Source organism: Equus caballus, chromosome 4 (assembly GCF_041296265.1).
Source record: "Equus caballus isolate H_3958 breed thoroughbred chromosome 4, TB-T2T, whole genome shotgun sequence".
In the NCBI taxonomy this organism is placed as follows: Eukaryota; Metazoa; Chordata; class Mammalia; order Perissodactyla; family Equidae; genus Equus; species Equus caballus.
The window spans coordinates 64,500,591-64,513,881 of NC_091687.1; the positions used below are offsets into that span (position 1 = coordinate 64,500,591).

The 13,291-nt window shown below is 40.2% G+C and overlaps 1 protein-coding gene across 2 annotated transcripts in view; it reads left to right on the top strand.

Annotated features, from left to right (window-relative positions):
* The window catches only part of CHN2 (chimerin 2), a 287,377-nt gene that overhangs the window by 259,208 nt on the left and 14,878 nt on the right, over positions 1-13,291 (top strand). For both annotated transcript variants that reach the window (XM_023639441.2, XM_070264752.1), the window contains exon 8: positions 11,465-11,549. In XM_023639441.2, the coding sequence (XP_023495209.1) occupies positions 11,465-11,549 (85 nt within the window). The remainder of the gene's footprint in view (positions 1-11,464; positions 11,550-13,291) is intronic.

Consider the following 13,291-nt stretch of genomic DNA (forward strand, 5'->3'; position numbering starts at 1 on the left):
AATATAAAACGAGGGACTCAAAGTGAGACTGGAATAAATGGGCTTGGAAATATTGGGCTTTATGAAGAAAATATGGTTTCTGCTCCCAAAGTGCTATGAAGAAGAGTCATTTTTATCTACCTCCTACTATAGCCTGGCTCTACCATTATCATTACTAAAACTCCCTCTTTTCAAGTAATAGAAACCCCAGAAACTGTCTTAAGCTAACTAAGAGGCTATTATACAGGAGGGTCTCCTAGAGCCCTTGGGGACTGCTCAGAACTCAGGCAGGGGAGGAAGAGGAACTGGGAGTACACCTGGACTCAGGTTCTCCTTCTCTTCCCCCTCCCTCCCTCTCTCCCTTCTTCTCTCTCCCTCTCTCCCTGCTGCTTCATTGCTCTCTGGGTATCAGCCCCATTGTTCTCTCCCTGCACAAAAATGTCTTAGTCCCTATGGTCTGCAGAATATGGCTGATGATAACTCCCCAGTTTATATGTTACAAGACCAGCCACAAAATCCCAGTTCCAAGTTTCTAGGAAGACAATCAGAATAGCTTAACTTGGACCAGGTGTCTGCTGTGGTCAGGTCACTCTGGCCACGAGCTCATTCCTGTAAACCCGTGGATGGAGCTACAGGATGCCTGGGGTGGACAGTGCCCAGGTTATATGTGAAAGACAGGTGTCCTCCTGGGTAGATAGCCGGACGACTATCATCAGCCTCAGCTGTAATCCTTTCCTCCTTGTTTTGAAGAATTCCCCTTCAAGTTTCACATCAGAGTCCAGCTCTTTCCACTGGGTTCTGCATGAAGTAGATCATGAAGCTACTCTGAGCCTAGAGGTTATTATTAATATTAATACCTGCATGCCTGGGCATCGTGCAGCACAAGTTAGTCTTGTCCTCTGTCTGGGTATCAGGAAGGGTCTCTACACTTTCGGTTCCGTCTTTTATACCGTGTACCATCACTGTTAGGCCATTTTGGAGCCAAGACTAGCCCTTAGCAAAACTGGGAAATCAATGAGGTTTGTCTCCAGCAAACTCTCCCCCCTCCACCCCTGCATTGTCTCTCTTGCGTCCCTCCCATTGGTCCTGTCTGCTGGGTGACTCCGTCAAACCATCCTGCTAAGACCTGCCAGCCCTGGTTTCTAGATCTTAGCTTCACCTTCTCCACTTCATTCCTTCAGAGGCTTTGCATTCTGCTAATAGGCTACACCTTATGGTTAAATTGAAATATCACCTGTTTCCTGACAAACCAACCTGGCAATTTACTCAAAACCCTTTCTTCTGTGATTCACCAAGATTTCCTATTGCTCCACAGATAGTATGCACTCAATTTTAAAAGACCTTGTTCTTTTAAAAGGGCTTGCTCTTGAAAATGGCAGTTAAATTAATTCAGTAGTCATGTTTTAAATGGGTCCTCTTGAGACCAACAGCACAATGCCTTTATCCAATGGAATTTTGGTGGTGGTGGGAATTTCAGGCAACTGAAGAAAGGCTTTCTAGACAAGGTTCTTACATAGGTGAGCACCTTCTCTGCCTGCCAGGGTCTGACTTAAAGCTTATCTTATACCTTCTTGGCGTGTTTTTTATGTAAATAGCAGGACACTGTCATTGTAAATCCTTTACAAACCAGCAGAGCCTGGTGGAAAAAGAATAAGCTTTGACAGCAAACCCAAAAGGGACTCCTCAGTTAGGCCACACACCGGGAAAGTGGCTTGGCTGAGCTGTTCCACAAATGTAAATCAGCTGCTAGTGAGTCCGACCCATATCAAGTGCTTTGCTCTTATTAATTTTGCATTGAGTTTGTTTTATCCCAAAGAACATATAATTCAAAGGGATTATTCTGACTAAATGGCTGATTCTGGCACTTTAAGTCCAGAGAAATGCTCCTTTTGTGTTTTGTGGGGAGAAGAAAAAAGCACCAGTGATCACTCTTCATATTAGTTGTGTATTTTTGAAAGTTCTAAGAAGAGAAAACTATTTAGACATTCATTTTTTTTTAATTCAGCAAATATAGACGGAGGGCCAGTTATGTGCCAGGCACTGTCAGGTACAAGAAAAGACAGTGGTGACATAAGAATGTGAACTCTTTCTCTCCTGGGTGGTTCTCAACCGGAGTGGTTTTGCTCTGCAGGGACATTTGGCAATGTCTGGAGACATTTCTGTCTCACATGACTCAGGTATGCTAATGGCATCCAGTAGAGACCAGGGATGCTGCTAAATGCCATGCAATACCCAGGACAGGCCCCCACCACAAATTGTTATCCAGCCCCAGTGTCAATCGTGCCGAAGTTGAGAAAGCTTGCAATAGACATTGGGGCGGGGTGGGGGGACTGGAGGGTTCTGAGCAGGGAGATGTCAAAAGAACATTCGTGCTGAAGCCCTCGTAAACCTGAGCGGAAGTTAGCTAGCGCAAGAATATCTCACTTTATGCAATGGGGAGATTCCCAGAAAGCTTTGAGGCAATCAACGTTTTAGAAATTAAGTGCTGTGTGAAATGTACTAGAACAGCTGCTGAATAGACAAATCTCGGGGTCAGTGGTGCCACAGTTGAGAAACCCAGCTCTCCTAGAGCATGTGCTCAGCAGACCTCAGGGAAACCCAGAGTCTTCTGTCACAGGCTGAGTGATTCCCCTTGGCTATTTTTCTTACATCTGAAAAGGTTCACTTCAAGGTCAGTATTTCATCTGATCCTGCAAGAGGGGAAAGTCCAAAGTTAACTTAATTTCTTACAAGATTTCAATGTCACATGATTATGGGAAATGCAGTAGATTATAGGAAAAACCGTTGGCTGAGGTCAGGAGGCCAAGTGCTGCTGCCCCTCTGGGTGGCCGCAGAAGAGCTGCCTGCCCTGCAGCCCCTCAGGTAACTCTGGGCAAAGGCTAGACTAGGTGACCCCCAAAACCCAGTGACTTGTAGCTTGAGAGCGGCTTCAGCCACCTCCAGCCCCCTGTTCTATGCACACAAAGCAGCTAAGAAAAAAACTGCCTTTAATTCAGGGTCTTTTTTCAAACCAAAGTAAAAGAACAAAGTTCTCATATTTAACATAAATAATAAGAATGACCAACTGAGGCAATATGGGTTTAGTCTACACCAGTGATTGTCCACCTGGGTGACTTTGCCCCCTGGGACACGTTCAGCCATGTCTGGAGACACTTGTGTTTGTTCTAGCTGAGGATGCTACTGGCATCTAGTGGGTAGAGGCCAGGGATGCTGCTAACATCCTACAAGGCACCAAGATTTATCCTGCCCCAAAGGTTAATAGTGCCAAAGTTGAGAAACCCTGATGTACACTAAGAAAAAGCAAAATTTCTCAACTGTGGCACATCATAAATAGCGCTTTTTTACAGTCTAGAACCTGGGCTGAGCTGATTATACACTCGGGCGGTGTCTACATTGACCCGTGAAAACATACTTGTTAGGAAGCCACCAGGGACTACTGCCTTCCAGATTCAGCAGATGTGAGACAAATAACATCCTGCTCATTTAGAGTCAAGTCAGAGAATTCTCGCTAAACACCCGAGGTTTTTCTTGACAGCTCTTCTTTCTCTTGTTTTTGCTAAGTAGCCATTCCTGGGCTATTTGTCAAACATACCTTATCTCCTGGAATATCATCTTTTTCTGTTTGGTGTGGTTTTTGAATTCCAGGCAGACCATGCCCAGTATAATAGTCTTGGACAGACATTCTTCCTGTCTGGGGTATTTTCTTCCTGTCTAGTGTATTTTAGTTACTGCCCTAAAGTTTGCAAAATGTTCTTTTTTCTGAAAAGATATTCTTGAAAATCAATAAACTTAAGAGAATGGAAAAAGCTGATCAGTGACTTTTCAGGATATGGGGTATTTCATTGGGACAGTAGACATCATAACTCAACCCCAAAGAAAATGGGTTCAGAGAGAGTGCCCTCAGCATTTACATATAGCCTAGTATCTGGAGATTGTCCTTGTGGACCCAAAAGAAAATTGAACAGTATATCGGCCCTGAAAATAAACAGTGGCCCATCACAAAGAGGAAATTAGGCAGTGGGCCTAAAATAATGTTTAACTAACTTTATGTTCCCCTCTGTCCCCATTTTGTTTTATTTCTGTGGGGACACTCAGAGTTATTTGTTATTCAAAAATGTCTACTTGCGTTTATTTGGCTGGAGAAATGGGATCGAAGGCACTGGGGAGACATTGAGGAGAAACAATGTTGGTAAATATGGGCAGGGCTAATAAGTGTTAAATGCAATTCTGATATGCTTAATTATTTTTTAAAATATTGGCAAAAAGCGAAATTTTAGAAAATCTGTGAGTAGCGTTTCCTGTGTTTCCTGAAGCATTCAATAGGCTGATTTCTGTTTTGTCAATGTGTAGTAAACACTGAAGCTACTCTTCTAATTTCTAAATACTGTATTTTCATTCTTACCCCAAAGTATGGAGATATTTCCCATGCAATTTCTTTATCCACTGGAGATGTTCCAGAGAAGAATTTTGTCATTCCTTTTTTTGCATGACCTACAAGAAAAGAAAGCGTTTCAAAAACCAAGCCCACCTTCATTAGCCTTTGGCTGTGCTCTTTCTTCTTAGAATGTTCTCCCCAAGTCATCTGCCTCCCCAGTCAACACCATCACTTCTCCACCAGCTCCATCTTTCCCAGTCTGGTGAACTCCTATCCATCCTTCAAAACTCAGTTCAAATATCACTTTCCCCAGCCTTCTCAGGAAGAATCTATTGTTCTCTCTATCATGCTACTGTGGGATAATTATTCATGTTGTCTGCTTATTCTTGTAGATGACGTCCTTGAGTGCAGGGAAGTCTGTGCTCCTCTGGTCTCTTTTGACTTTGTATATCCAAGGACTAGTACAGTGCCAGGTTCAAAGCAGGCAGTCGGCATGTAAGTATCAAATAAATGAGGGAATAATGAGTGGGTGGATAGGAGGATGAAATAGGAAATAATTAATCTCTCTGACATCCTTCCCCCACTAATTTGTAAGACCACTTCTGAGATACACAGAGTCTACATTTACGCTTGATTTGGTTTCTGGCCTTTCCACTCTGTACCACTGGTCTGTTTGTCCATCCTGAACGGTGTTTTACTTTTTGTAACTACAGAAGTCTTGATGTGTGTTTGGATGTGTTTTTCTACATTCTTCCACTTATTCGAAGTTATCATGGCTCTTCTTTTCTGCTCCATTCTTCCATATGGATTTTAGGGGCAACTTGTCAAGTTTTGTGAAAAGCACCATGGAGGTTTTGATTGAAACTGCATTGGATTTATAGATTCATTTGGAGGGTGATTGACATATTTACAATACTGAGCATTGCCATACATGAATAAAGACTATCTCTCTTCTTATTTATGTCCTTACTGTCATTTATTTCATTATTTTCTAATTATTTTAGATTTTTGCTGAATTTAGATTTTGCTGTATGAGAGGAGTCTTTAATTTTTTTTTTTTTTAAAGATTGGCACCTGAGCTAACAACGGGTGCCAATCTTCTTTTTTTTTTCTCTTCCCAAAGCCCCCCAGTACATACTTGTATATTTTAGTTGTGAGTCCCTCTGGTTATGCTATGTGGGACGCTGCCTCAGCATGGCCTGACAAATGGTGACATGTCCCCGCCCAGGATCCGAACCAGTGAAACCCTGAGCCATAGAAGCAGAGCACGCAAAGTTAACCACTCGGCCATGGGGCCAGCCGCAGAGTCTTTGATTTTTATTATTTGATGAGTTATTGCTCGTGTATAGCAGTGCTATTGATTTCTTCATTATATTAAGCAAAGTTTTATTAAGTGCTTTTATGTTAAGCAATCTTGATGGCCTCGTTTCTTCTTTCAATCATATGTCGTATTTCTTTGTCTTGTTACACTGGCTAAACTTTACAGAATGATGCTCAAGAGAAGCCATTCATAGCAGGCAGTCTCATCTTTTTGCTGACTTTAAAGGAAACTGTTCTAATGTTCCATCTTTAAATGCACAGTTTATGATGTGTGCATGATAGATACCTTTAGTCAACTCTTTTTAGGAGAGTTTCCTGTATTCCTAGGATGCTAAGTGCTATTATTATGAAGGGATGTTGAATTTTATTGATTGTCAGTATTCTAATTTTTGAAATGATTGTGGTTTCTCTCTCTTGTTTTGTTATTGTGGTGAATTCTGGTAATACATTAACCACCTTAAATCCCTGCAGAAAATCCTCCTTGGCCTTGACATTTTAAATACAGAATGCCACATTCAGTAGGATCCTTCTTTTAAGGATTTTTACATTTATGTTCATAACTGAAATTGACCTATAATTTTACTTTCCTGTACTGTTCTGGTATAGCAAGATTATATTAGCCTCATAAAGCAAATTGTGGGGCTTTTCTTCTTTTTTTTCCCCTTCCACTCTGCAGTAGTCTGTATTGGCTAGAGATCATTTATTTCTTAAAGATTTGCTAAAACTTAATAAAATCATTTGAGATCCGTGACTATTTGAGAGTAGATGTTTTACTGCAGATTCAATTATTTAATCGATATAATTGAATTTAGGTTTTTCTGGGTTATTTTGAGTCATTTTTGATAATTTATATTTTTAAGAAAATTATTTATTCCACACTACTTTTAATTTTGTGGGTACAAAGTTAGTATTCTCAAGGTTTTTGTTTTCTATCTTTACTGCATCTGCATTTCTGTCCTCTCTTTATAGTTTGTGCCTCCTTTCTTGCTCAATTTGCCCAAAGTTTACTTATTTTATAAATCTTTTTAAAAATCACCTTTTAATTTTTTTATTCCTTTTATGTCTTTTCTTTCTCTTTCATTATATTCTATAATAATCTCTTTTTTGTTGTTGTTTTACTCTGTTATCTTTCCAGCTTCCTCAATAGTATACTTAGCTTATTAACTTTCAACTTTTATTTTCTAATATATGCATTTAAAGCTCCTATACCCCACAAGGAGAGTTTTCTTTGTCTTTCAATTCTAAATGTTTTATAATTCCTACTAAGATTTCTTCCTGGACTGTTAAATTTTTAAAATTCTTTTAAGTTTCCACATATATTGGAGTTGGGCTATCTATCATTACTGATTTTTAATTTTGTTGCATTGCAGTCCGAATACGGTCTCTATAGTATCGACTGTTTTGTAAATGTTGAGGCTTGCTGTGTGGTCAGTTTGTGTAGATATTCATGTGATTTTTAAGAGTGTGTGTTCTTTGATTGTTGGATATGAGGTTCCTTTTATATTCAGTATATTAACTGTAGCTGTTTGATCTATTAATTTCTGTGAGCAGTTGTTAAAATCATTCTGATTATGGATTTGCCTATTTCTCCTTGTAATTCCTTCTGTTTTTCTTTTGTATTTTTGGAGACCTTGCTGTCAGGTACATAAAAGCTCAGGATTATTATACCTTTATGGTAAAATTAAATCTCTAATTATTATATAATGACCATCTTTATCGCTAATAATGAAAATCTGTATTTCATATCAGTGTATCTATGTTGAGTTTCTGTTGCCTAGCGTTTGCTCGGTATGTCTTTTTCTATCCCTTTACTTTCAACATTTCTATCACATATTTTGAGCGTGTTTCTTGCAAAAGTTGTTTAAATATCTGAAAATTTCTGTCTTTTATTTGATGAGTTAGAGCCATTTATATATATGATGATTAGAGACGTATAAGGTTTTTTCTTGGTTTTTTCCTCTATTATGTGTGGTTTTTGTTGCTTTGTTTTTCTCCTCTCTTGTTTTTTACTGGCTTGATCAAATCTTTATGTCTTTTTCTCTTATGCATTTTTAAATTCGTGGATTCCATCCCACTTGGCAGTATTCTCTCTGAGCAGTTTGTTGAAAGTATTCCATAATCTATTATTTTCTTTTTGCTGAGGGAAAGTCTGTTTTCATTCTAATTGCTGTCCTTTTGCAGGTAACCTGTTTTATAGGATTTTGCTTGTGTTTTGGTATTCTGCAGTTTCACTATAATCTATCCATGTATAGATTACTTTTTATTTATCATGTTTGAGACTCATTTAGCTTTTCTTAATCTCAAGATTTTGTGTCTTCTACTAATTCTGGAAAGATCTCAACTGTTTCTCTTTTTGAATATTGCTTCCCTATATGCCCTCAACCCCACCGTCTCTCAGCTTTTCAGGATGACCGCTTCCTTGCTTCTCTCCCTTCTGCATCGCCAGTCTCTTGTACCTATTGTGTCAGTTCCATCGACAAGTCAACATGCCCTAATGTCTCCCGTCTTCTACTAAAAAACATCTTCCCTTGACCCCGTATCTTCCAGGAGCTATCTCGTTGCTCTGCTGGACATCATAGCCAGATTTCTGGATGAATTTGCCTCCACATTTCTCCGCTTCCATACCTCCCATTTATTCTTCAGCTCACTTGAGTATGACTTCTGCCCTCGCCAGTCCAAAGAGACTGCTGTAGCCAAGGTTGCTAATGACTTCCCTGTGTCTGATCAATGTTCATCCCTCATCTAACTGGACCTCTTTCCAGCATTCAGCATGGTTGACCACTTCTTCCCTGAAACACTCTTTCCTCTTGGCTTCTGAAACACTTCACTCTCTTGGTTCTCTCCAAATGTTGGAGCACCAAAGGCTTGGCATTGGCCTCTATTTTCTTCATTTTCTACTATTTGTCCCTAATAGTTTTTATCTATTCATGCAATTTTAACTACCATGTATTTGTCAGAGATGGCCAAATGTATACCTCTAGCCCTCACTCCTCCTCTGAGCTGTTGAATTATGTGTGAATCCCTGCCTGACCCTAATACTTGGAATTTCAGCAGCATTTAAGCTTAAACTGTCCAAAGCTGAATTCTTAAATTTCTCCCCAAAAGACTATCTTCCCTATCGCAGCAAATGGTGTCACCACCCACCTGGTTTCTAAAGCTAGAATCTAGGAGTCATTCTTGATTCCTCTCTCCTTCAAAGACCCACATTTATTCTATTATCACATCCGGTAAATTATGTCTTCAAAATATATCTCAGATCCATCCACTTCGCATCTCCACCTCCAGCATCCTGGCCTTGGCCTCTATCATTTCTCGACTAGAAACTACTATCTAGTTTCTGAATCTCTTCTGCTATTACCACTGTCCCATCCATTCTCAACACAATGGTCAGAATATCTTTTTTAAAAAGCATCTTCCGGGAGCCGGCCCTGTGGCCTAGTGGTTAAGTTCAGCGCGCTCCACTTCAGCCACCCGAATTTAGTTCCCCAGGCACAGACCTACACCATGCAATGGCAACCATGCTGTGGCTGCAACCCACATACAAAATAGAGGAAGATTGGCACAGATGTTAGCTCAGGGCAAATCTTCCTCAGCAAAAAAAAAAAAAAAAAAAAAAAAAGGCACCTTCCTACTCAAAATCCTTTAAGAACTTCCTGTTGGACCTAGATTAAAACCAAATCCACACATTAATAAAGGCTTCAAGACCCTTTCCTACCTTCAACCTCATTCCAATTCCTCTCCCCCTCACTCTGGCATTCTGGCCACCCTGGCCCTTTAGTTCCTCAGTCACATCAAGCTCTTTTGCTCCTGCATGGCCTCCGTAGATTCCTTCTGCCTGGAATGTAGCTGTCCCTTTGCCCCCACCAGACTGTCTCCTTCTCTTCCTTCAAGCAGCTTGAGGTCACCTTCCCAGAGAGGCCTTCCTGACTGGCGAGGATAACATTGGGGCCTCTCTTCAGTCTCTCTAGTAGCGACCTCATTTTTTCTTTTATAGCCCTTTCCACACCTTTTTTCCTTTTCTTTTTCTTTTTTTGTTTGGAGTTATTGTTATTTTACATATTATTTTATTTAATTGCTCTTACAATTTCAATAGCATATTAACAATTGATTTTGTTGCCATAATTAACCAGCAGTCCCTTTAGAGCATTTCTAGTAAAATATTAAGAAGCCTTTGATGGCTGGATTTAGAAAATGTTCAACTTTCCACAGGACTCTTTACTGAGGGATTCTTTTAGCATCAAGATTGATCTAAGGGAGACTTTGGGTGAATCACGGCCTTGAGGCTCTGTGAGAAGGCGGTGCCCTCAGGATGGACTCTCTGCCTTCCTGCAAGGCGTGCTTTGTCACATCTTGGTGTCACTTCCTTGCAGCGCAGCACAATTCTCCACTTTAGTAAAAAAAATTCTGAGAGACTTTTTTCAAAGCAGAAATAGGATAATGGGCAGTTTGCATGTGATAAACTAAAATACCAAAAGACTATTATAACTTAGTTTTATTGCATAGAAACCATGGTCATAAGTTTCTCTTTTTGATTTATTAACTTATTCAATTTGTCTGTCTTTACAAATCTGCGAGTTCCACTAGGAGGGAACTGGGTCTGTTTGGCTTGCCACTTTATGTATACCCAATTACTAGCATATTTAAATAAAGCAAGATCTCAAAGTGATGCCGTTTTCTTTTTGTTAAGTAGAGCTGATGAGCATTTTCCCAGACTGTTACCAGAGTTGTCATCCTGACTTTTCTATTCAATAAAAGTAGTATACAGACCTCCCAGTGTGTTGAATAATATTGTCTGCATTTCTTTTCTTTTGTTAATGGAGGTTTAAAACTTTAGAAGTCCTTGTATAATGTCTCATAATATTTTAATTTTGTAAAAATTCAAAACCTTTTCATGTAGATTTGCATGCCCCCGAATAGACTCCTGTGGTGGTTTTTGGCTTACCATGGCCACATTTGCTTTCAAGGAAACTTCTAGGTCTGCTTCTTGAAGCTCATTGGTGCTAGAGAACATATATTTTTGGGATTTTTTTAATCATCTCTTAGTACATGGTCCTGTCACAGGAGGACCCGTACCTGAATAATTAGAGATAAGACCATCTTTACTTCATGATATTTAAAATCTTTAACACCTGGCTGGGGCACAAACCAATGAGACTGGCACCTTGGCCAATCAGAAGGGACTTGCAGCTTACACGCATAGAGGCCGCCCAGCCTGCCGAGTGCGGACTCAGTCTCTGGGGAAGGCAGTTCTTTAGATCCTATTGGTAGCCTTCATTTTCCACCAACTCCCTCATCTTTCTAATAACTTTTTTAGAAGTGGCTCACAGCCTTGGAGCCTTTTAATTGTCCTGTAATCATGTCTTTTTTATAGCTTCCTGGATAGTCTGCACACAGTCTGCCTTCCAGAACTTACAGAGCTAACTGCAGGTTATTGCCAGTGGTTTGGGCTCTCTTGGGTTTGTCCATGCAGTGCCTTCTTGCGGGTGATGAGAGTCTCGTTCCTTAGCTGATGGCACGGCCCTATGATCTTACTGTTTCTCCACCTTCCTTTCTGACACTGACCTGGGGCATGGTGGATTGGTGGAGGATTTTCAGAGATCAAAGCACATCTCTGTTTTCTTCAGGTCTGTTTACAACTCCAGCCCACTGGAAAGAAAAGGCCCAGTGAGGAATGCTCGCTCCCACTGAGGGCTTTATTTCTTGACTTTCATCTATTTGTTTCATGTCCAAGGCCACCTGCCTCCAAATGACTCTGAATTTTCTGATATTTTTCTTCTTTCTGGATCACAGGTCCACACGTTCCGAGGCCCACACTGGTGTGAATACTGTGCCAACTTCATGTGGGGGCTCATCGCCCAAGGGGTCCGGTGCTCAGGTAGACCTGGAACTTTCTGTATCCATTTCCATTTGTATAAAGTGCCACAATGTTGAGCTGGAGGGCATCTTTCCAGAGCTGGGAAATAGGCCTACCTTAGCTCAGAAGTCTAGCTTTCTGAAAGATTCAAGGCATCTCTGTGCTTCATGGAGAGACTGGGCTAGGTGTGTGCTAGAAGGAGGAGGAAAATGTCATCTTTATGGAAGAAAAGGAAAAAGTCCAAGCAGGTCCATTTCCTTAGGCACTTACCTGCCACCCCAAATAGGCAGTAATCCTTAAAAGAAAATCAGTTCCAATGGAACTGCATGGATAGAAAAGCCATATTTCTTTCCTATCCCCACTTTACTATAAAAGGCAGGGCATAAAAATAATAGTACTAGTGAACATTCACCACATACCAGGCATTGAGCCAAGCATTTTCTATTTATCATGCCATTTAGCCCCACCAATAGACCTTGGGGGAGAAGAAGTTATTCTCCCCACTAAATAGATGAAGAAACTGAGGCTTGGACATCATTGCTCATTGCCCTTGGCCACATAGTAAATGGTGGAACATTAATTCGACTCTAGAGGCCATACTCAGTATTTTTTGGCTATCAGATTATCAGTGGAACTCTACACGTTGATTTGATATTGCATGTTTTCAAAGCACATTGAAACCCTAGGTCTTTTTCCATATAGAACTAGATGCACACACCCATTGCTAAGAGTACACGACACATCTTATTAAGATACATCTAACAAAATAGCAAAAAATTGCCAAATTAATGTGTAACTGGGCTTCCTAATTCATCTTACCATGCTTTTTCTGACAAGCATTTCTGGCTGGGAGCAAGAACAGCCTCCTGTAATGTAAGGATTGTGTTTCCACTGACACCATGACTGATTTCTTCTTTGCTAGGGTATGATTTTAAAAAATAATTCTTATGAAGCATTTAAAATAAAATAAGCTAATGACACTATGTTAAGAAGATCTGTTTCTCCGTACTGCCCATTTTGGTTCACAGGATCATGGGGCCTTAAATCTTTTCTCTGCTTGGAAGGGGCTATCTTAGCTTCTACTGTGTAGATACAGCAATCACCAGGGGTGAGACCTGGATGGTTCATTAGTGCCCATGCATGTCAGTTATCTCTCCCTGCCCCCATCCCAGAGCTGTGAGACAAGCTGTATCTGTAGGCTCAGAGGCAGCCTCTTCAGAAATGTTCCAGATGCCCAAATTAACACAGAAGGCTTACTCACCAAGAGTCACAAAGTATCTCACAGCTCAACCACTGAGCAGTGTGGCAGAATATTTGAATTACTCAGTAGTCATTAATTCAGCCTGTCCCAATTATACCTATCCAAAATATCCCTAATTGCTGGTATTATCCAATTTCAGCAGGAAACTGGTCCAAAGTCAATATTTTGAGAACAAAACTCTGGGATTCAGATTAGCTGTGAAGAGCAACTTTCTCTGGGGTAAAGGGTTTTTGGTTTTTTTCTGTGTATGTGTTTTTTTTAATAAAACATATTCTAAGGCTGTAATGTTAGTATTTTCCGATGGCCACTGTTTCACCTCATATTTCCTCTGAGCAGCAGGAAAACTGAAAACTGATCCTTAAAGGCTAGACAGAGCCATCATTGCCATCATATGTAAATATTAAATAAATATTTAAATATTTTTACATGAACTAGACTTTATAGCATATAGAATTGTATTTGTTTGCCAAAAGTGAATATTTTTATATTTGTTATAAAACAT